General features: G+C 36.3%; 2 protein-coding genes across 6 annotated transcripts in view; one reads left to right on the top strand and one right to left on the bottom strand.

The window, feature by feature from the left end:
• Nucleotides 1-13,825, top strand: part of hmcn1 (hemicentin 1) — a 172,146-nt gene extending 158,321 nt beyond the window's left edge. For 3 of the 4 annotated variants that reach the window (XM_073932713.1, XM_005160720.5, XM_068215478.1), the window contains 15 exons: nt 1,098-1,268; nt 1,647-1,793; nt 2,108-2,245; nt 2,325-2,446; nt 2,536-2,773; nt 4,400-4,462; nt 4,577-4,696; nt 4,868-5,002; nt 6,639-6,752; nt 6,838-6,963; nt 7,582-7,710; nt 9,617-9,979; nt 11,681-11,800; nt 11,926-12,052; nt 12,135-13,825. In XM_073932713.1, coding sequence (XP_073788814.1) covers nt 1,098-1,268; nt 1,647-1,793; nt 2,108-2,245; nt 2,325-2,446; nt 2,536-2,773; nt 4,400-4,462; nt 4,577-4,696; nt 4,868-5,002; nt 6,639-6,752; nt 6,838-6,963; nt 7,582-7,710; nt 9,617-9,979; nt 11,681-11,800; nt 11,926-12,052; nt 12,135-12,501 — 2,480 coding nt within the window. In that variant the 3' untranslated portion in view covers nt 12,502-13,825. 4 annotated transcript variants of the gene reach the window in all.
• Nucleotides 13,826-15,521: 1,696 nt separating this feature from the next.
• arpc5b (actin related protein 2/3 complex, subunit 5B) lies at nt 15,522-19,448 on the bottom strand. Of its 2 annotated transcripts, none has more exon segments than NM_201509.1 (4): nt 15,522-16,631; nt 16,994-17,170; nt 18,324-18,396; nt 19,162-19,448. In NM_201509.1, coding segments are annotated over 4 exon segments (453 nt in total). In that variant the 5' UTR covers nt 19,302-19,448; the 3' UTR covers nt 15,522-16,568.
• Nucleotides 19,449-23,415: the final 3,967 nt, after the last annotated feature.

Here is a 23,415-nt window from a genome sequence, read left to right as displayed (position 1 = left end):
GGATTTTAAAAGCTCTTTTAAAGTTATGTCATATAGTTCTCTTAAGTTAGATGTTTTAAAGTTGTCTCCAATACTCACAAACAAGTTTTAATGTAAGAAACAAAGTTTTTTAAGATAAAACAACAAAAAAACAATTGCTTCCCAAACTAATAAACTGTTTCATAGTGTTTGAAATACCACATGCTAGGGTTAAACAACGTAAATGCAGGAACGGCATAGATTAAAATTGGCTTTTTCAAACTGTAACTATATATGTACTGTAACTTACCAATTGCACTTATGTTATTACCAAATACAGGGTGTCCACAGGGTGTTAAGAATTATTAAAAGTTGATAAATCAATGTAGAGAAATTTAAGGCCCTTAAAAAGTATTAAAAAGTCTTAAATGCTGTTTTGCAAGGTGTTAAATTTTATATCATTTTTTATTATGCATTGTGTGATTGGATGCTTAAGTTTGCCTGAATTAAATCTGTGAATATCAGGATGCTGTGTAGTTTATGAAATCAATAAAATCCTACTAGATTTGCCATCATGCTGCTTTGTTAACTGCAGTAACCAAGGCAACACCATTATTGCTGCAGTTCTATATGCTGAATGAGCTAGATTTAATAGATTTTTATTCAGTATAGGGATATAGTTTTTAGGTTTGGATTCATTTCTTACATTAATATTTAGTAAATATACTGTAGATTCGAATCTCGCCAGTGTTTCTGGTTGAAACTTAAAGAGGATATAAGGTCTTAAAATGTATAGTAAGAGTCTTAAAAAATGTCTTAAAAGGTATTAAATTTCTCTCTCTGATTCCTGTATACACTCTGAAATAACATTTAATATTACGTTTTTGCATTTATGTTCTTTTATCAATTTTAAAACATTATATTCCATTATGGGCTCTGCTAAACAGGACAACAATAAACTATTAACTCATATTATTCATTTATGTTTTACAAATGCCTCATTAAAACATCTTCAAATTTACAAAACTGATCTAATATCAGGTAAAAACTATGAAACTCACCATTGTTGGGTTATCTTAGTGAACCCACATGATTGAGCAATTTTTTAACACCTTACTGCTCTTTCTATGTGTGTGAAGTTGATGGCAAGTGGAGTTCATGGGAGTCCTGGGGTGAATGTTCAGCATCTTGTGGAGGTGGAGAACGGACACGTGTCAGACTCTGCAACAGTCCATCGCCTAGCAACAGTGGTCGCCCCTGCCCAGGAGACTCCACCCAGTTGTCAAGGTGTAACTTACAGCCATGTCCAGGTACCTTTACAACTATGTATGTATGTATGTGTATCTGTCTGTCTGTCTATCTATCTGTCTGTCTATCTATCTATGTGTCTATCTATCTATGTACTGTATCCATCCATCCATCCATCTATCAACAATTAAAATCAATGTCTGGTCCTGTTGTTCTACAAATTGACCTCTCGCACTACCTGAAAAAGTAATACATGTAGTATTTGACAGCTGTATATTGCTATGGTGGATGTACTAGCAAAACCAATATCTACAGAAGACAATAGAATAAGAACTGGACATCACACATTTTATTCTACTCTTCCCAACAACTGGCTACTTTCCAACACTGGTTTTAGGTTAATTACAAATTATATTAAGTTTACCTCCTTTCTCTCTAAGGTGGCCCTCAGAAAGCCAGAGGAAGTATCATTGGGAACATTAATGATGTGGAGTTTGGCATTTCCATCCTCAATGCCACCATCACCAGCAGTTCTACTGGAGGAAAAGTTATACAGGCCACCATCACTAATATACCAAGGAGTCTGGGTCAGTTTTTGCATGAATTAGTTAGTTAGTTAGTTAGTTAGTTAGTTGGTTAGTTAGTTAGTTAGTTAGTTAGTTAGTTAGTTAGTTAGTTAGTTAGTTAGTTAGTTAATTAGTTAGTTAGTTAGTTAGTTAGTTAGTTAGTTAGTTTTTTTAAAGCTGCAATGTGTGATTTTTAATATTCCAGACTGTTATAAATACACTACAAGTTTGAGTTCATCAACCAATAATGTGGCAGTGAGGTTTTAGTTTAAAGACTATTCATCAACATTTAGAAAGATAGTTGGTGCTGTATATGTGTTTTTCTAAATTTTTAGGGCCTGCTATGAGGAAGCTGATATCCATCCTGAACCCAATATACTGGACCACAGCACATGAGCTGGGTGAAGCTGTCAATGGCTTCACCCTCACTGACGGCATTTTCAGACGTGAGACTCAGGTGGAGTTTGCCACAGGTAAGAGAAATCACCTTGATGTTTAGAGAATCTTCAAATGATGTTTTCCTCATTGAAATTACACTTGCATTGATCTTAGGAGAGATTTTGAGAATGACCCATGTGGCACGAGGGCTGGACTCAGATGGAGCACTTCTACTGGACATTGTAGTAAATGGACACATTCTGCAGCTGCCGTCCAACGCTGACATCAGTCTTAAGGTGGACGCTCCAGCACTGAATTAAAGTTTTTATTATTTAATGAAGTAATACTGCACAATATAAGCTTACTCACATTAATATATCTTCAGGACTACACTGAAGACTACATCCAGACAGGTCCCGGACAGCTGTATGCTCTGTCTACACGTATGTTCAGTATAGATAGGGTGAGTGTGCCTTACTCCTGGAATCATACTATCACATATGGACCATCCAGGGGAAAGATGCCGTATTTGGTGCAGACGCTGCACGCCTCAGCTATCAACGCTTTGTATCATCCACTAGAAGAGATGCTGGAGTTTGCCATCCAGGCCACCATTGCTAAAGGTATGGTACACAAATAAAATTCCTTTTTTTAATTGTTTCATCATTGTTAATATACATTTCTATAAGTATCTTTTTATTAACAGACAGTGCAGGCTTTTTAATGGATTCGACTTGTATAGGAATAGTAGGCTATAGTGATGGGAAGTTCAAATGATTTTACTGACTCTGACCATTAAGTCCTGTTCAGCAAGGTGAATGAATCTTTTTTTCGAGTCATTTCATTCAATTTGCTTAAAGCAGTGGTTCTCAAACTATTTTCATCAAGTACCACCTCAGAAAAAAAATTGTCTCTCCAAGTACCACCAAAATAAGCAGTATTAAAATACAGTAGCGTAGTAGGCCCAGTAAAGCAGCTACAACTCTGCACAGTTAAAAAACGTGACAGATTACCTCATAAATTTAGGCTTTATGTCATATATGACATATTATATACATCATATTTAATAAATTTATGTAGCATGTACATGACATATTTAATTCCTCCGTGTACCACTAGTGGTACATGTACCACAGTTTGAGAACCACTGGCCTAAAGTATTATTAAAATGTTGCTTTCAAACTCATTTACAACTACACCAAACATTGCTACACTACAAACAAGTCATAGCTAGAATGCTGTAAGAAAGAGAAAATAATCATTGATTGTTTTCCTGGTCTTTTGTCTATGATTATATCAGCTCACCTCTTGTGACAGGTCTTTAAATCAAGTCCCATTTAAAGCTTAACTAATGGACAAAGTCTGAGCTGTAAGGAGCCATGATTAGTTCATCTTTTGAATCCTCTGGTTTTTGAGTCTTTCGTTCATCACGCATGTAAAGAGAGATGACTCAAACACGAGGACTCGAGTAATGACGAATCAAATCTTATTCAGACTGTAAATGCATATGATTGGCTTCTATCTTTCACATGAGGAACAAACGACTCAAACCGAGGACTCGAGAAATGAACGAGTCAAATCTGTTTTTCCGCCTCTAACTACATATGATTGGCTTTTGCCTTTTATGTGATGAAAAACAACTTAAACCTGATAAAAGACTTGAAAAAGGAATTAATCTTATACTCGCAAAGGAATAATTCACTTCCTGAGAGGACTCATCATTCTCAAGTCATAATGAGTCAAAATGGCAAAATGAATGAAATGGTCAAGAACGACCCATCACTAGTAGGCTAGTATTGGTAGTAGCAGGTATTAAAAACCTCTTTCACACATACAGACTTTTCTGGAAAATTATGGGGAAATTGCCATGAAGGGATCACATGTGAACAGGCCCTTTTTAAATTCTGGATTATGTGTTCCTATTTTTTATTTTTTTTTGGAATTAGATGTAACATTACCAGTAAATTACCATAATTCTGCTGGTAGAATTAATGGAAAAAACGTTCTGGTTATTTTACTGCAGTTTTTAGGTGCCATATTTTTAAAAATACTAATCTGTTTTCCAATTTTTTGTGCAAAAAAGCTGCAAAAATTGTATACTATTACATTCCCAAAAATCAAAAAAAACTCTCATATTTGTATGCTTTAGCTCTTTATTAATTTCAGATCATTTTATTTTTGTGTTTGATCTTTTTAATGAGTAATAATGAGTATCCTTCTCCAGTTACAACATTTTTTTTTTTCCTCAGGAGAGCGAAGTAATCAGTGTCCCAGTGGTTTTCAGCTGGACCCTACTGGCCCATACTGTTCAGGTAGAGTCAGCATTTATTGCTTCTATGTATAATGCAAACAATAGTGTCCCATTGTTGATCATATGGGGAATTTCTTTCACTGAGCTTATGTCCTTGTCCATTTTCCTGATGAAGATGAGAACGAGTGTGTGGAGGGAAACCCCTGCTCACATGCCTGCCACAATGCTATAGGCACATACTACTGTTCCTGTCCCAGAGGACTCACCATTTCAGCTGATGGCAGAACATGCCAGGGTATGACACCGTCTTTAAGCTGAAATATTATTTCACAGTATTTGTAATTTAACTGTATATTTGATCAAGCAAAATGCAGCTTAGGTACTGCTTTTATTTAAAGCTTTTTTACTGTCGTGTATGATTTGTATTTCTCAGCTGAGCTGCTCCTTTCACGTCTGTTTTCTCTAGATATTGATGAGTGTTCACTGGGTGGGCATATGTGCCATGATGGACAAGACTGTGAGAACACCATTGGCTCATATCGCTGTGTGATGCGCTGTGGGAGGGGCTTTAGAAGGACAGCAGATGGGCTGAGCTGCTCAGGTACAGGATTTTTTTCACTAGTTTAGGGTTAAGTTCATGTTATTTGGAGGTTGAATATATTAGGAATGTAAGTACATCATAATTTAAGAGTTCACCAAAATATGAACATTTCTGTGATAAATTTACATTTTTTTTATGAAAGAAAACACATTTGTGTTGCTGAAATTAAGCTGAAATTGTAGTCTTTGGTATTATAATATTTTTTACAGTCTAATCAATTGTTGGGAGCCAGAGGCATTTTTATTTTTTATTATTTTTACTAGCTATTGACTTGCATTTTTTAAAATAAATTATCAAGGACCACAGTTTTACCTAAAATCTTCTTTATTGTTTTACAAAAAAAAAGTCACATCTTGGACTGAGAGTGGGTAAATGTTAATTTTTGTATGGAACCATCCCTTAAATACTATCTAGTCATCATTTTATATATATATATATATATATATATATATATATATATATATATATATATATATATATATATATTAGGGATGTAACGGTATTGTAAATACCGTCATACCGCAATATTAATTTTTTTCGATATTACCGTAGTCGCATGACTCGGTAAAACTATAGGTCTTCTGAGAAAATTTGCTCAGGCGAATGAAGCGAACGGGAGGTACCGGAAACTACAATTCCCATCAGCCCAGGCTTGGCCATAATCCCTTGCGGTCTGTTGTCGCTACAGATCCAGTAATGCGGAAATGGAGTGTGCTGCTAGAAGCGGGGATCAAAAAGAGCTGGAAAACCCTAAAGCGGGTGTTGTCGCCGCGCGCGTACTGAATAGCGGTGTTGTCGCGCGAGTTCTTATCAGCTGTGTTGTCGCGCGAGTTCTTATCAGCTGTGTTGTCGTGCGCGTACTGTAAAGCGGGACGGAGGGTATGTCGCGTCACGGGGGCACTTTTGATCATTTCGGAAGGGAACTTTCTATCCAAGACTAAAAAGGGCATGTGCACTGCACAGGTTGAGCACTGTGTGTGCACGTGCCTGCAAGTTGGGGAATACGACTAATAATCAGTCATGGGGACTGCAGAAACACAGCACACTGTTCAGATTGATGCAGACATGAGACCTCTATCTCACTCATGGTTTGTCCTCTCAAGTGGGGGAAAGACAATGCACAACGTTACCCACTGCTGTCAACCTGGGCCAAGTCATATCTCTCTTGTCCCAGAAACCTCAGTCCCAAATGAGAGGGGTTTTTTCTGTTGCAGGGGACATTGTAAATACCCAGAGATACCAGCTTTTACCAGATTATATTTATATGATAATTTTCCTTTAAGCCATCTCTATCTAAGTGAGTGAGTGATTAAATGTCGAATGAGGTGAGTTTTCAACACTACTAAATTGAAACTTAATTTTTTTACATGGTTTAATATTTTTTGTTATTAAAATTGAAGTTCCTGTTTCAAAGCTTACAGATAGATGACTAATTTGTATGTCATTGACACTTTTGGCACTTTTTTGGAGTATTTTCATAAGTTTTGTTTTTTCCTGTAAATGATTCAATAAATACCGTACCGTGACATTCATACCGAGGTATTACCGTACCGTGAAATCCTGATACCGTTACATCCCTTATATATATATATATATATATATATATATATATATATATGTGACTCTGTTTTTCCAGATGTAAACGAGTGTCAGGAATCGAACCCCTGCCATCAGCACTGTCTAAACACCATTGGCAGCTTCCGCTGTGCTTGTGAGCCGGGGTACCAACTCAGGAATCGGCGCTGTATTGGTATGTTATAAACCTGTCTCCAGGCTTTAATTGCACGGTTGCATAGATTTACTGACCACTTTAATTGCTGCTTCTTTCTCCTCAGACATAAATGAATGCAAACAGAGAGTGTGTCGCTCAGATCAGCAGTGTAAAAACACACGTGGTGGATACACTTGCATTGACCTCTGCCCTACTGGCATGACTAAAGGAGGCAATGGCACATGCATAGGTTTGTTGCTTCTGTTTGTGGAAGAGGGCTATTGTGATTAGGGCTGCACGATATTGGAAAAAATCTAACATTGCAATATTTTGTTTTGCTGCAATATATATTGTGATATGAATATAATCTCTCCAGAGGATTTAAATAAATTTATATGGAAAGATTTCATTCATTTAGATTGACTAGGATAAGTGATAAATAAATAAATAAATAAATAAATAAATAAATAAATAAATAAATAAATAAATAAATAAATAAAGCTATTGTGTGGAATATTCAAGTACAGAAATTGAACAATCATATGTAAAAAACACGGTCATCATTGTATAAATAATAATAAAAAATACGAATATTTATGAATTTCTTATACAATATATTGTTCAGCCCTAATTGTGATGCCCAATATATATTTTTATTATAATATTTATCTTATTTGAGAATACACTTAATATATTCTATATGAATAAAATATTCTGATAGACATTGTATTTTATTATACATGCATGTAAAAACATTTTTAAAAATTGTGAAATTTTTTTTTTATATATTTTATCGTTATCGATAACATTTATTGCTACAAAATGAGAATTTAATCAAAAACTAATACATTTTTTTATCTGCTTGCAGACATTGATGAGTGCCATGACGGCACACATCAGTGCAGGTATAATCAGATCTGTGAAAACACCAGAGGTAGTTACCACTGCACCTGTCCGAGAGGGTACCGTTCTCAGGGTGTGGGACGTCCCTGCCTTGGTACGTACTCTAAATCCTCAAAAAACCAAAAACTCTTGTCCTTTCTTGAAAACCCAACATTTATGGCTGCTCTCCCGCCAAACGCCAACCTGCATCCCATTCTTTCATTGTTTCACTACCATTCATTTTTGTGAACCATCCCTCATCTAAACAGCTTTCTGAACCTATGATGTCACTTCCTTTCACACAGCTTGCTTACGTTGCCTCAGTGCTTTTAATCTAACCAACCTAAAACCTTAACACAAAGAAGGGCATGGTGACTGATACTGTAACCAAATTAAGGATCCAAGTCTTTCTGAGTCACTGTAGTATTTATCAGCGAGGTTGGGCGCATGACGTATTACATCTGTAAGTAGGTTCATTTTCTCAGCAAGGCCAGCAAGACTCCTTCGATGTTCTTCTTCATCTCTGTCTTTCTTCTTTGAACTTTGACCTCTCAGCTTGAGTTTCTCCCCAGAAGTGCTGTGCTTTGCTTTGACTTTTTTTTTGGATGCCCTTTAAAGGCATTTAATGTTTTTTTCTGCTATACAGTTGTTTCTGTTGGGGTTCAGCATTGATAATTAGGCAGTAAGTTGTCTGAAGGACCCCAGTGATGCTACTTTAAAGATTTGTTTTGGTGATATCCTGCAATGGGTTTACATGCATCCAAGCTCAAACAATGCTTATTTTAAATCTGCCCTGCACTTGTCCAACAGCTTATGAAAATGTTTGGACCAAGTCCGACCCAAAGCCTGCCTTTTTTCTGCCAAACATCTTATTATGTATAACCATAAAAAAAACATTTTTTAATGTTTTTTAAATAAACAATATTTAATAGAAAGTTGTTTTGTTTCATTTTATTATCAGAATAGTTTAAAGTTGTTTGGGGCTTTTTTTTTTTTAGATGAGAGTTTAAGTTTTTTTTTAAATGACATTGATACATTTATTCAAACTTGGTGCATTGTGCATAATCATTTAAAGTTGTCACTTTTTGAGACGTTGACCAGAAGTTTGCCTTTTCTCTAGCGTTTTTCACAGTTTTAAGTTCGCCTCTGGCAATTTTTCTCTATTGCATGTGGCTGGAATTCTCTATGTGCAAGGCATCACTGGTGCTTCTGGACCGCACGCACTAGATCTCATTAAACGTTTTTTTTACGTTTTTTTTTAAAGTAGCCCTGAAGCCCAATATGCGTGCTAGCTATGACGTGAAAATTGGCCCTAGGGGCATAAAAAAGTCAGGCCCTGACGGGCTCAGGCTCAAAAACAGGGCTGTAGTTCTGGGAGACAATAACTTTTCATTCATTTATTTTTCTTCGGCTTAATTCATTATATATCTGGAAGTGCCAGAGCGGAATGAACTGCCAACTATTCCGGCATGTTTTATGCAGCGGATGCCCTTCCAGCTCCAACACAGTACTGGGAAACACCCATACACTTGCACATTTACACACAGACTCAGACACTATGGCCAAATTTAGTTCATTCAACATACCTATTGTGCATGTCTTTGGACTGTGGGGGAAACCAGAGCACCTGGAGGAAACCCATGAGAACACAGGAAAAACATGCAAATTCCACACTGAAACGACAACTGACCCAGCCGGGACTCCAACCAGCAACCTTCTTACAGTAACTTTCATTCTTTGACACTTTGAAGACAATTTTCATACTCTACATCAAAGTTAATATGTAGAAAGCATAACGGGGCACTTGAATGCTGCAATACAAATAAATCTGTTCATGAACAAGTAATAAAAAATAAACTCAGACAGTAATATTTTTTTACATAAGAATGCTTTTGACAGATAGCTACTCATCCAGTATATTTTCTCACCCTTCCTTTCATCTGTTTTGTTTTCATTTTCACTCTTTTTCCTTTCTTTTCCCCGATTTCTCTTTCTCTGTGCTGGTCTTGCTGTGAGAGCAGATATAAACGAGTGTGAGCTGGTACCGGTGCCCTGTGCCTATCAGTGCGTGAACAGCCCTGGCAGCTACAAGTGCCTGTGCCCACCGGGGCTCCACCTGTTGGGCGATGGCAAGTCCTGTGCTGGACTAGAGCGCTTGCCCAGCTATGAGACTTTCTCATATGGGTACAGAACATCCCAGTCCTCCTCTGATCGGAGCTCCTACCTGCAGCGATACCATAGCCTGACATCCCAGAGTTACCACTCATATGTACCCAATGGGGGGCGTCATGTGGCCAACAGACCCAACAGTGCCCCTTCACGCAATCGTAGGAGTACTTATATCTGTCCTCATGGTTTTAAGACCAAAAATGGCCATTGCTTAGGTAATTACACATGGTTAATCTGTAACTGAGTGTGGGTTTCATCTCATGTGTTATGTATACTGTATGTAAGGCACTCTTAAAATTAGTTGAGTCTTCTTTTTCACCGAAAACTAATAATCAAATGTCTTAAATCATAGTTTTCAAACTTAATTCCCGGAGGGCTGCAGCTCTGCACGGTTTTCTCCAACGCTGATCAAACACAGCTGATCCAAATAATTGAGGTGTTCAAAAGAGTCATGAACACCTTCATTAGTTGGATCCGCTGTGTTTAATTAGGGTTGGAGCAAAACTGTGCAGAGCTGAAGCCCTCCGGGAATTGAGTTTGAGACTTCTGTCTTAACGGAATAGTTCATCCAAAAATAAAAACTCATTATGTTTTTGAGATCAAGACTCATTATGTTTTTTTATTATAATATTGTATAAAAAAGTATTTTAAAGCAGTTTTTATAAAGTATCTCACTCATATTGAATAATTTTAAAAGAAAGAAGTCAATCATTACAATACTGTCAGTAAAAAACTAGGTAACACTTTTATTTGATGGTCCCTATTGCACATTTTGTTGATTTGCAACTACATGCCAATTACTTCTCATTTGAGTATTAGTAGACTGTCTTCTTAAAGGGCACCTATTTTACCCTTTTTTCAAGATTTAAGATAAATCTTTTGTGTCTCCAGAATGTGGCTGTAAAGTTTCAGTTCAAAACACTTATCAGCTTATTTATTATACCTTTCACAATATTGCACACAATGTAGCTGTTTTTGTGGCCTTTGCCTTTAATGCTAGTTCTCTCCGCCCACTGTTCCCACGTGTCACAGTGTGCCTCAATCTCTGCGTCAGCTGTGTCAGATAAACAGCACAGTGACAGACATGAAGACAGCAGATCTCACTTAACGTTTGTAAAAAAAAAAAAACTTTAGTATTGGACTTTCCCAATGATTATTTGATGTATTTGTTGTGGATTTAATTCTGCAACAATAACTGACAGACAATGTCATTACAAAGTTCACGCACACACATAAGCACGCATTTAACTTTTCACTGATTTTGCACGGCAAATGTGACAGGATACATGTTAATTTGATCAACCTCAACAGTCTACTTATAATCATGTGAGAATTAGTTGACATGTACAGTAGATGCAATGTAACTTAAACTCAACAAAATGAGTAAAGGGACCATCAAAATAAAATGATACCAAAAACTAATAATTTTTTAAGGAGGGAAATGATCCCTAATCATTTTTTCCTGTAATGAAAACATAAAATATATTTTTTTTAGAAATGTCTGGTTGCAAAAAGTTTTGCATTGGTCCCCCCTTAGAAATTTTTTATTTCTATTCAAAACCTGTATTGCTCTGAGAAACTATGTAAGTAAATGCAAGTCTTTGTGATAAAATACACAATATTGGAACTCAAAACATTTGCAACGAATTAAAACCATCTTACTTTTGGTAAACCTAACTGTTTTGTGAGTACATAAAAGAGTATTCCATCTCATTTGTCCCTTTAAGACCTTCAAGCAACATAGAAATAGCTATAATTTGTTATATTAGATGAACTTATATATTTTCTATAAGCCCTTCAGACATAATAGTGATGAATGGTGAAATTGATTAATGTTTAATTCTGAAACATTTTTAATATTTTACCATTTACAAAAAAATATAAGCTATTAATTATTCCCCATTTTGTGTTTGTAGATATTAATGAGTGTGAACAGAGGGATACATGTCAGCACGAGTGTATGAACACTCCAGGCAGCCATAGGTGTTTGTGTCCCAGCGGCTATCGGCTTATGACCAACGGAAAAACCTGCCAAGGTAAAACAATTAAGATGTACAATAAAAAACTACATCATATATGTGCTAACCTAACCAGAGTGTGACCTGTAACAAACAAAAATAAGGAAAATCATTTTGCATTGCTCACTTTTGCCTATGGACAGACATAGATGAATGCCTAGAGCAGAACATTCAGTGTGGTGCAAACAGGATGTGTTTCAACATGAGAGGGAGTTACCAGTGTATCGACACACCTTGCCCACCCAATTATCAGAGAGATCCTGCCACAGGGTGAGACGGACACTCCATTCTTTCAAATTGCCTACTTTTAGTTAGCTGATTGTTCAAAATCAAGATCTCAACTTCGTTGTAGGTTCTGCTTGAAGAATTGCCCGCCTAATGACCTGGAGTGTGCCCTGAGCCCATATGCACTGGAGTACAAGCTGCTGTCCTTGCCCTTCGGCATCGCCGCCAATCAGGACCTGATCCGATTGGTTGCCTACACCCAGGATGGAGTCGTCCACCCGCGCACTTCCTTTTTAGTGGTCGACGAAGACACGACTCTGCCCTTCGCCCTCCGGGATGAAAACCTCAAAGGTGTTCTGTTCACCACCCGGCCACTGCGCGAGCCTCACACATACCGCATGAAAGTGCGAGCTCTGTCTTACAGCGCCGACGGAGGAATAGAGTACCAGACCACCTTCATCGTCTACATCGCTGTCTCAGCCTATCCCTACTGAGCACTTTATTACGCCCACAGCCTAAGAAGAGAGGGACTGCTCAGAGGTTGCGCTATGAATCCATCATTTAATGGTTTACGAACACTTTCAGACATGTTAATGGTGGTGTCCTAAAAGTCAAACTAAAAAATTCAACTACATCTGTTAATATGAACCAGGAAAGAGATGCAAGAGATGATTTGGATAGAAAAACAACAGATTGCAAATGTATGCTAGCGGAATCATGTTGATCATTAAATCATGTGACTAGTTTGTGTGTATCTTTCACATTATGAACAGTAAAGGCCAAAAAAGTAAGACTTAAAGCCCTAAACTTTAGCGTGACCGTCCATTTAATTTCCAATGTGATTTTCAGGAGGGTCAGTGGATGGATTTTGTGTCCCAGCAGACAGTATGCATACATCAGCAATGCACAAAGGGAATATTGAGGTGGAAGAATGCACGTCGAACTTGTTTATCCACTGCTGGCTATACATTGAAACCTACATCACAAGAATGCAATTATGATAAAGATGCAGTAAAAATGCAAACTTAAGTAAACACAAAATGAAAAAGTTTGTATTGCTGAAATATCAAAACAGAGAATGTTGGAAAACTTTCAACATAGTCCATCCGGATACAACCTTATATAGCGCAACCTCTGAGAAAAGTGCAGTTTTTGTACATGCATGACTGAGAAGTGTGTCCTGAGAGTGTGTGTTTGAGTGCTGATCCGCCACTTGAAGATAATGTCTTTTAAGGCCTAGGAATTATCAGCATCTTGCAGATAAACATAGCTGTTCTCACTGGAGAGCTCAATCCAGACAGACTTCACGTGAAAGCAGTTGTAAGCCCGCAGGTTAACAGATACATACAAGAACCCTCCATCTGAATGTGCATCAGGACAGTGGGTGGTGTTCTAAAATACGACTGCATTTACGTCTACCTATTAACTTATTGGGAATTGCTTGAATATATGGAAGAGACTCAATTCCCTCCATTGCTTTCTATGAAATGAGATGAGGAAGATGTGTTGCTTTTAATTTGTGCTTTGCAACATGATGATGAGGTTTGAGCCACATGACATGACAAGAACGTCCACCTCAGGTAAGCACTACCTTTACTCCAAATGTGTTTTGACAATCAGTAGTTATGCAGATAATAGCAATGTCTCATTAGCATCACAGGTTCATACGCATTTGATCTGTTGTTTTGTGTTTTACTTTGTTCAGTAATCAAGGTGTATTCTATTTTCATGATATGTATATAAGCATTTGGGTTTTATTTGTAATATGATGTTGTAATCCCTTTTTTAAAAAAAGCAATAAAATGTACAATACGTTCATTTTTGTTATATTAACTTCTATAGTTAGTTTTGATATATTAACAAATTTCTATTCAGCCAATCATATAGGGCAGCAACTCAATGTATTTAGGCTTGTAGACATGGTCAAGATGATCTGCTGCAGTTCAAACTGAGCATCAGAATGGGGAAGAAAGGTGATGTTGTGAAGACAAAAGTGACCTTGAAAGTGGCATTGTTTGGTAATGTCAGAGGGGCTTGTCTGAGTATTTAAGGAACTGCTGATCTACTGGGATTTTCACGCACAACCATCTCTAGGATTTACAGAGAATGGTCCGAAGAAAGAGAAAATATGGAGTAAGCAGCAGTTGTTTAAGCGCAAATGCCTTGTTGATGCCAGAGGTCAGAGGAGAATGGCCAGACTGGTTCGAGCTGATAGAAAGACAACAGTAACTCAAATAACCAATCGCCACAACCAAGGTATGCAGAAGAGCATCTCTGAAGGCTACAATTCACACAGACTCACCAAAATTGGACAGTAGATGATTGGAAAAACGTTGCCTGGTCTGATGTCTCGATTTCTGCTGCGACATTCGGATGGTAGGGTCAGAATTTGGCATCATCAACTTGAAAGCATGGATCCATCCTGTCTTGTATCACTGGTTCAGGCTGGTGGTGGTGGTGTAATGGTGTGGGTGATATTTTCTCTGCACACTTTGGGCTAATTAGTACCAATTGAGCATCATGTCCACCACAGTGTACCCATCTTCTGATGGCTACTTCTAGCAGGATAATGCGTCATGTCATAAAATGTGAATCATCTCAGACTGGTTTCTTGAACATGACAATGAATTCCCTGTACTCAAATGGCCTCCACAGTCACAAGATACCAATCCATTAGAGCACATTTGTGATGTGGTGAAACAGGAGATTCAAATCATTGATGTACATCGACAAATGTGTTGCAACTGCGTGCTGCTATCATGTCAATATGGATCAAAATCTCTGAGGAATATTTCCAGTACCTTGTTAAATCTAAGCCACAAAGGATTAAGGCAGTTCTGAAGGCAAAAGGGGTTTCAACTCAGTACTAGTAAGGTGTACCTAATAAAGTGGTCGGTGAGTGTATATTTATCAATGATGGATTTAATTAGACAATATAGACATAAATTATTACATAAATTCAAATTATAACAAGTACTGTACAAAAAGTATTACTTCATGGTCTGTTTGTGATTCTGATTGCCTGGAGGGTGTGCATTGTTTCCATTGAAATGCACAGATAGTTCCAGTTAGTATAGATGTATAAAAATAATAGTACTAAAATGTAGTATATTCAATTCTGAAAAATCATAAGACACTGAAAACTTGGAATAATTACTGCTTCACAGGAATAAGTTATAGATTTTAAAATATATTAAAGTACAATATGTTATTAGAAAGTGTATTTATATTTCAAAACCATACCATTTTAACTGTATTACTATTTTATAACGTTTAGTATGTTTAAAAAAAGGCTCAAACTTCTGATTAGTCATGTAATGTATACTGGAAATAGGCTAAATACTATTTCATCTTTTATTTCAAGTACCAGAGAAAATAGTTTCGAACAACCCTTTGTAAAAAAAAAACAAAACAAAAAAAACTTATTGGCTACTATGTATTACAACATACAATATTTACAAAAACTCCCAATGAATCTCAAACACATTACATACTGAAACACAAAAGTCAGGTCTTTAGGTGTGTATATATATATATATTGAATATTTTATTATTCGATCACAAAAGCACAAACATAAAAAAAGGAATATTTTTGTAAGGCAGTCATCATACCGGTTTGGTTTATTATTGAGTGTTTGCGTTCTGTATTACTGCATTGTGAAGGCAGGTCCCTGTGATCAGACATTACGTCTCAGATTAGACTGGATCAATGCTGATCTGCTTTGAGGCAGTAATAGTATTCAACATGATTGGCTTCCAAACGCATCCATACAGACGTATACATTCGGACACACATACAATAGCAATGGTCCACGGCATTAAGTGCTTTGGAATGCTGACACAGATACATTAAGACAGGACATTAATACTTTATAACAGCATTAGTGAAAGTCACGATTAGCCAAGAAATCAAACAGCTGTTTCAGATGAAGCACAGTACAGTAAGATCGGAGATGTGACTTATATGAGTATAGGAGATAATGCGCTTTGGCTATGGAAAAAAAAATACTACTATGGCATAAAGTCCTGCGATTTAGAACAAACAAGAAGGGATCAGTGATGGGAAGGTTTAATGCACCAGAGAGTATTATTCATAATCCGACTGTTGATGCGGACAGACGTGGTGCCAGTTAAACCCACCACCCTGTGTGGCTGTTCATTTCAAGCCATTCACACATGATGCAGAATGAAATAACTGAGGTTACATGGCCGTTTCTCACTAAGTAAATTAGTAGTAGTAATCAAAGGTTATAATAAACTTAAGCAAGGCTTTTATAAAACTCTAACCAGTCCACTGTATTCAGATTGCTGAATGCAATACATAATAGCATAGAAAAGTGTTCCTGAGAGAAGCTACTGTAAGTATGACATACAACCGATGGCATGATTATGAGTTTTTGACAGTGAGTGAAGAGTGATATGACAGAAAACGCATCGAAATCATATGAGAGGTCGTCTTGAGTACCCTGTGGAAAGTCATCGCTTTGTTCTGAGTGTCTCAGCAGGGGTTTTTTCACTGCTGGGTTTTTGTTTTGAGTGCATTGTGCAAACCGCATACAGTTTACACAGTTTTTCTGGCTGTTAAGACCCTCACGATGCAGCCCACTCCACCCGCAGAAAGAGCCTGAGAAGAAGACAGAGCAAATATAGCGAGAATTTAAAAGGGTAGTTCAGCCAAAAATGAAGATTCTGTCATCGTTTACTCACCCTTTACTTGTTTCAAACCTTTAAGAGTTTCTTTCTTCTGTTTAACACAGAAGAAGCTAGTTTCAAGAAGGTTGGAAACCTGTAACCATTGACTTCCATACTTTTTCCTAATATTCAAATGCCAATTGTTACAGATCTTCTTTTGTATTTAACAGATGAAAGAAACTGATAAAGGTTTGGAAACACTTGAGGGAGAGTAAATAATGAGTACATTCGAATTTTTATGATTATGCCTAGATAAGCACATGCACTTCACTTTTATGGACTGCTTTTGTCTACCTTTTCATGCCACTGCAGTAGAACGGCGCTGCTGTTTTCAGACGGCCGCTCAAACCCCTTGTAGATGTATTTCATGAGCAGGTCCACTCCATTTTTATCCAGAGACTGAACTCCTTTCTCTATGTCAGTACTCTTAAAGGAGCTGAGCACCTTCAGCACCAGACCTTCAGCTCGATCCTACAAAACACAATTCAGAAAATCTGGAAACGTTACTCTCATACTAATTTAGGTTGTTATTTTTGTAACTGACAAATGCACAAAATACCTTCTTAGATATTACAACCTATAAAGTTCAATTGAGAACCAAATGATGAAATTACTACAAACAACACAGGTGTGACTACTCTTTTAGGAACATTTAATCTTTTATTTACAACATTTTTTAATATAGCAAATACAAAAGCATTTCATATTTTTGTATCATTTCAAAGAAGTAAATATGTTTAATAAAAACCCCAAAACATCAAATATTGTGGAAAATGACAACAATTATGATTATTATATATAAAGGCCCACATTTTTTATTATGAAGGGCCAAACTTGATTGAGGGTCATAGACTGAAGTTAAATATAGTTGCCATGGGTAAATTCCTAATTTATTTAATGTTTTAAAAGAACTAGAAAATATTGCTTTATATTAACTAATACTATTTTTTTTACATTTTATAATGATATATACTTATTAAAGTAAAAACAATCTGATTTATAACAGAATTACACTAGTCTTTGCCTTGATTTGATTTTGATGTCTTCTGCATGTCTTCTGATGGTTTGAGAACCGTGGATAAAAATATCAGGGTTTCACAGTATTGTGCTTACTTTTCTAAAATATATTCTATTTTAATGTCTGGGGGAAAAAAACTTTAACTTGTTTTCTCTTTGAACACAGTAAATTTTATTTTGAGAAACACTTTAAATATTTTGTAGCAGTAAACATGTCAGGCTTCTGTCTTCATTTGATTCAAAAACACTGATTTCTTTATAATTTAAAAAACATCTTTGGATACCTTTTCTGCTGGAAATAACATTGTCTTAAAAAACTTAAATAATAAAATGTTACAAATACCTTAGGAACGGTATAGTAGAAAATTTAGGTGGTTTTAAAACCTTGACTATTCATACGGCAGTATACCTTGAAACCGATTATTGTCCCATGTCTGCCCTCTCTTTATCATTCTCACTCTCCTCTTGGATGGGATGGTGGGCCAAATCAAAGGTTACAATGGGCCAACTTTGGCACACGAACTCTAATTTGGGCACCTCTGTTATATATAATCAAAGAAAAATAATTGTTTACTCTTTAGGGAAACAAAAAGCTGGCATGACTCACCTTGACGTTTTGATTCTTTGTATTGATTGGTGGGTTTTTTAATACTGCCTGTAGAGCACCCATGAGGTTCCCTTTGCAGAGTGGAGTTAAGGAAAAGTGCTGAATGTTAAAACATGTATGCCAAAAATAAAAACTTTACAATACTAAAAACACAAGGTATTGAACTTGCTGCACTGAGGGGTTATACATTAGAAACAGGAACTAGCCCTGGGTCCTGCAAAAATGACATATAAGGACATGAATTCAACTTCCTTATACTAAAATAATGCTTCTGTTATAAATGACAGCCTGGAAATAATAAGCAGTACTGCAAGGAACACATTACACATTTTGCAGGAAAACGCTTTTAACTAGACGAATGCCAGGAATGTTAAGGCATGTCTGGGCATTTCAGTGATCTAACTGCTTCAAGAAGAGAGGACTTTTAAGTTCCCAAAACAAGTAACGTCGTCTTTCTCTGAAAAAAGTATCGTAAATGATCACAATAACACACTCTAGCACAGTTCAGCATGATTTGTATTTGATGTACAGAAACATGCAGGCCAGCTGGTGTATCAGGCAACTCATGAATTATACAGCAAGAACGTAAATCAGTGCATGTTGCCGTGTAACACTAGCTCCAAACTATACAAAATCTACTTGGCTTCTATTAATAAGCACGCTGAATGTATGCTGTATGTATTTAATATATTAATGCACGCTCAAATATTGAAATAGCCGCGCTGTTTCAGTCATAATTACAATCTATTCAAGCATAGATCACATTGATATTAATGTGAGCTTGTGCCTCTGGAAGAGCAAGATTTTTTTTCAGATCATGCTGAATAAAGAAGGATATTGTCTGATGAGAGAATCCACCTCTGCCTCATCTGGACCCAGCTGGTTTTCTCCTCCTTCTTCTTCGTCCACAAACTTGTTCTCGTCGTACTCATCCACGTCCACTTTCCTGAAACGATCGGACACCGTGTTCTTTGACATGATGATGGTAAATGATTCCCCCGTTTGAAGTTAAACTAAGCGCTTTTGCATCAATACCATCTAACAATCCAGTGGGCTGAACGAGACTGGCGGTTCCTGCAACCTCAGTCTGGCCGTCAATGGTGGATTTCTTCACTTCCGCATAGCGCGCCCTCTATCGGCGACACCGCGGAAAGGACGTTTCTAAGTCAATTATTTTCAACCACTAGAGGACCTCAGCACACTTCTAATAGATTCATGGGTCAAATGACTTCAATTAGAATAGTCTGACTTTATTAAAACGCTAAAAATAAACATTACACACTAATAGTATAACATGCCTGCTAAATTATTGTTAAGTTCTGGTAAATAATTCTGGTAAAATATATTAATAAACTCATTCATTCATTTATACTTTTCTTTTCCTTTTATTAATAAACTATATTGTTCAATTCTGTTCTGTTTAGGTTCACTTGTATAGCGTTTTTCACAATAATTATCTTTCCAAAGCAGCTTCACGAACGGTGCAGTTTGTGGACTTTGTCCATGATATAAGCATCTATGGATTTTGTCATCAAATTTAGCGACTTTCTAGTTTTCTACTTTTTACTGTCTACTCTCTATGTTTTTAATTAATTGCTTTGTTTATTTATTGATTTTATTTAGTTTTTGTTTAGTTTTGAAAAAAAAACAAACAAACAAAGTATAAGGCAGACGTTTTGTCATGTCTGTATTAATGTAATGTGATGTGTATTTATGTAGCGCATTTATCGTGTATGGCCATACACCCTAAAGTGCTTCACAATTATGAGGGAGAGGGCCTCACCACCACCACCAGTGTGCAGCGTCCACTTGGCTGATGCGACGGCACCCACAGGACAACAGCGCCAGTGTGCTCACCTCACATAGGAGGAGTGGAGAGACAGTGAGAGAGCCAATTAGGTGGATGGTCTATGGAGAGAATTTGCCCAGGACACCAGGGCCCGGTTTTTCAAAAGGTTTAATCTGGATCAAATTGATCCGGATTTAGTAATCCTGTTTTTGCGATCCGTGATCACGTAATCCAGCTTACTTTTTGAGCCAGTTTTTCAAAGCAACATTGGATTGGATCAGTCTGATCCGAATAGGAACTTTTCAGGATCACTAAATCTGGATTACCAGTGCTCAATCACAATGTAGATGGATAGATAGGCCTATGTAAAGAGCAACAAGTAGAATAGCCAGTGTGGGGTCAATATAACTTTATTTTTATTAGAAATGAAAACACACACACATTTAAAAAAAAAAAAAAAACGAAAAACTATAAAAACCCCACCCCATCCTCTTCCAGCAGTCCGCTTATCTGAGACCTACAACACAAACACTGTACATTGAGGTATTTATAATAAGTTTCAAATATAGATGTAAATAAAAAAAGACCTAATGTCAAAAACTCCACAATAAGTTCAGACTTCCTCATCTGATGTGGAGAGAGCAGCTTGTCTGAGCGTGGCCTTTAGGAGGCGAATCTCAAGTCATTGGTCTTGGTTTGCTGCAGTTTGGTCAGAGTCAGTTGTTCTCTGCCAGATGAAGCTGTGCTTCTGCCCTTTCTGTCTCTTTTTGCAATTGTTAAAGGTAATTTCAAAAAATCTGTGATTGCCATTCTTTGCATTTTTTTTTGTCATTCTGTAATTGTTGCATGCATCACTAATAAATATTCTAAAAACAAAAATAGTTTCCATTGTGATGAATATATATATATATATATATATATATATATATATATATATATATATATATATATATATATATATATATATATATATATATATATATATCAATTATTGACAGAATAAAATGTATTGTTTTTGGTCAGTTTTGACAGCTTTTTGGGGGATTGTTTTATGAGGTCAAGCTATTTCTACTTTGCTGTAGGCCTATACTGATAGGCTGAATACATTAAAGCCTATACTCACTATAGCCTGACCGATGAACAAATAAAATAAAAAATTTATGAATAAATAGTATATCTCGTAAGATACTGCATGATCCAAATATAGTATTATTTAATACATTTTTTAAGTTTTCATTTAATTTTGGGCATGAAATCCACACTAAATCCACCCTTCTGGTGGGATCAGTTTAATTCATGTTTTTTGGATCAAAGTGATCCAGATCCTACAAAAAATGTCTGAAAAACCCAAAGTAAAGGTTTGATCCGGATCAAAACCAAGATTAGATTACGTGATCTAATCTGATTATGTAATCCGTTTTTTCTTTTGAAAAACCCATTGTCAAGATTTGATCCAATCCCTTATCCAAAATCCCAGTGGATTACTTTTGAAAAACCGGGCACAGGGTTTACACTCAGGGCTTAATTTGTGAAGGAACCTTGTGTTCTGGGACCTCGCAATTCACAAATTAAGCCAGTGGTCACCAAACTTGTTCCTGGAGCGCCGGTGTCCTGAAGATTTTAACCCTAATCAAACACACCTGAACAAGCTAATCAAGGTCTTACTAGGTATACTTGAAACATCCAGGCTGGTGTGTTGAGGCAAGTTGGAGCTAAAACCCTGTAGGGACACCGGCCCTCCAGGACCGAGATTGGTGACCCCTGAATTAAACACTGGTTACACACCAACTCTTTACGAGAAGTGCCATGGGATTTTTGATGACCACAGAGAATAAGGACCTCGATTTAACGTCTCATCCAAAAGATGGAGCTCATTGACAGCCTAGAGCAGTGGTCACCAAACTTGTTCCTGGAGGGCCGGTGTCCTGCATATTTTAGCTCCAACCCTAATTAAACACACCTGAACAAGCTAATCAAGGTCTTACTAGGTATACTTGAAACATCCAGGCAGGTGTGTTGAGGTAAGTTGGAGCTAAACCCTGCAGGGACACCGGCCCTCCAGGACTAGGATTGGTGACCCCTGGCCTAGAGTCCCTTTCACTTCTGGGGCATTAGGACTTACACAGATCGCAAGTTGAGCGCCTCCTGCTGACCTCACTAACCACTTACAACTGACAAGAACCAACATAGGTGTGACTTTTCTTTTAGAAACATTTAATCTTTTATATTTATATTAAAAAAATGTTTACCATAGCAAATGCAAAAACTTTAAATGGGTTTTTATAACATTTCAAAGAAGTAAATATGTCTAATAACACCAAAACATCACATGTTGTGGAAAATGACTCAGTGGCAAAAATGCAACATTATCTAAACAGTTTACATTCAAAATTCCGTTCTGTGACGACAATTGCTATGATTAATATATATTATCATATTTTTCCCATGTGGTTTCCCATCCAGGTACTGACCAGGCTCAGCACTGCTTCGGTGAGTAAGTGGTCTTGGGCTGCAGGGTGATTAACATATTAATCCATACAGATTAAATACATATTAAAAATATTTTTATTATATTTTATTTATTTATTTATTTAGAAAAAGAAAAACAAATGAAAAAAAAACATAAGGAGTGATGGGTGTGTTAATTAATTGTGTAACGTTTATAGCTCTATTGAAAATAATTTGTAAGAATTCCGAAATGAGAAAGTAATTGGTCATTACCTCACAATTTTTTTGTCTTATTAATCTTATTTTTTAATCTTATTAATCATTCTTATTAAAATATCTTTTTAACTAATTCATAAATTCTATCTGATTAAACATTTTCTTAGTAAATTTACAAAAGGATCTTGATATAAATTGATCTTTTTGTTTTTTTGCATTTGGACACCCCACATCTTTTGGCACTGTGGTTATGCTAAAAGCTGTATGATGCTTCTGTCTTGACCAAGAAAGATACTAAACAAAGGTACTCTTTAGTTTAAATTTGCATTTTCATTTTTGGATAATTGAATTATGATCTGAATAATGAAGTTTTTGTTATTAACCTATTTATTTTGATGAGTTTCAATATTATGTGTAAATTCCTCCACAAAAAACTCTGTTTTACTTTGTTTTATAAGGAACAGAAAAATAACTTTTGTGCTATTCAATTAGAACTGTCCGTTTGTGCTCTATTTTCAACATTTCTGATGAATGCAAAGGTTCTGCTTGTTTGTAAATGTACGAATTTTATATAATTATCTATACTCTTGTTTTTATGCTTGTTTTATTTCTTTTATTTTGTACATTTATTATTTATCT

The sequence above is a fragment of the Danio rerio genome, chromosome 20, assembly GCF_049306965.1.
Source record: "Danio rerio strain Tuebingen ecotype United States chromosome 20, GRCz12tu, whole genome shotgun sequence".
NCBI classification, from domain to species: domain Eukaryota; kingdom Metazoa; phylum Chordata; class Actinopteri; order Cypriniformes; family Danionidae; genus Danio; species Danio rerio.
Note: the sequence above shows the minus strand (reverse complement) of the source record. Positions and strands in the feature narration are given on the sequence as shown.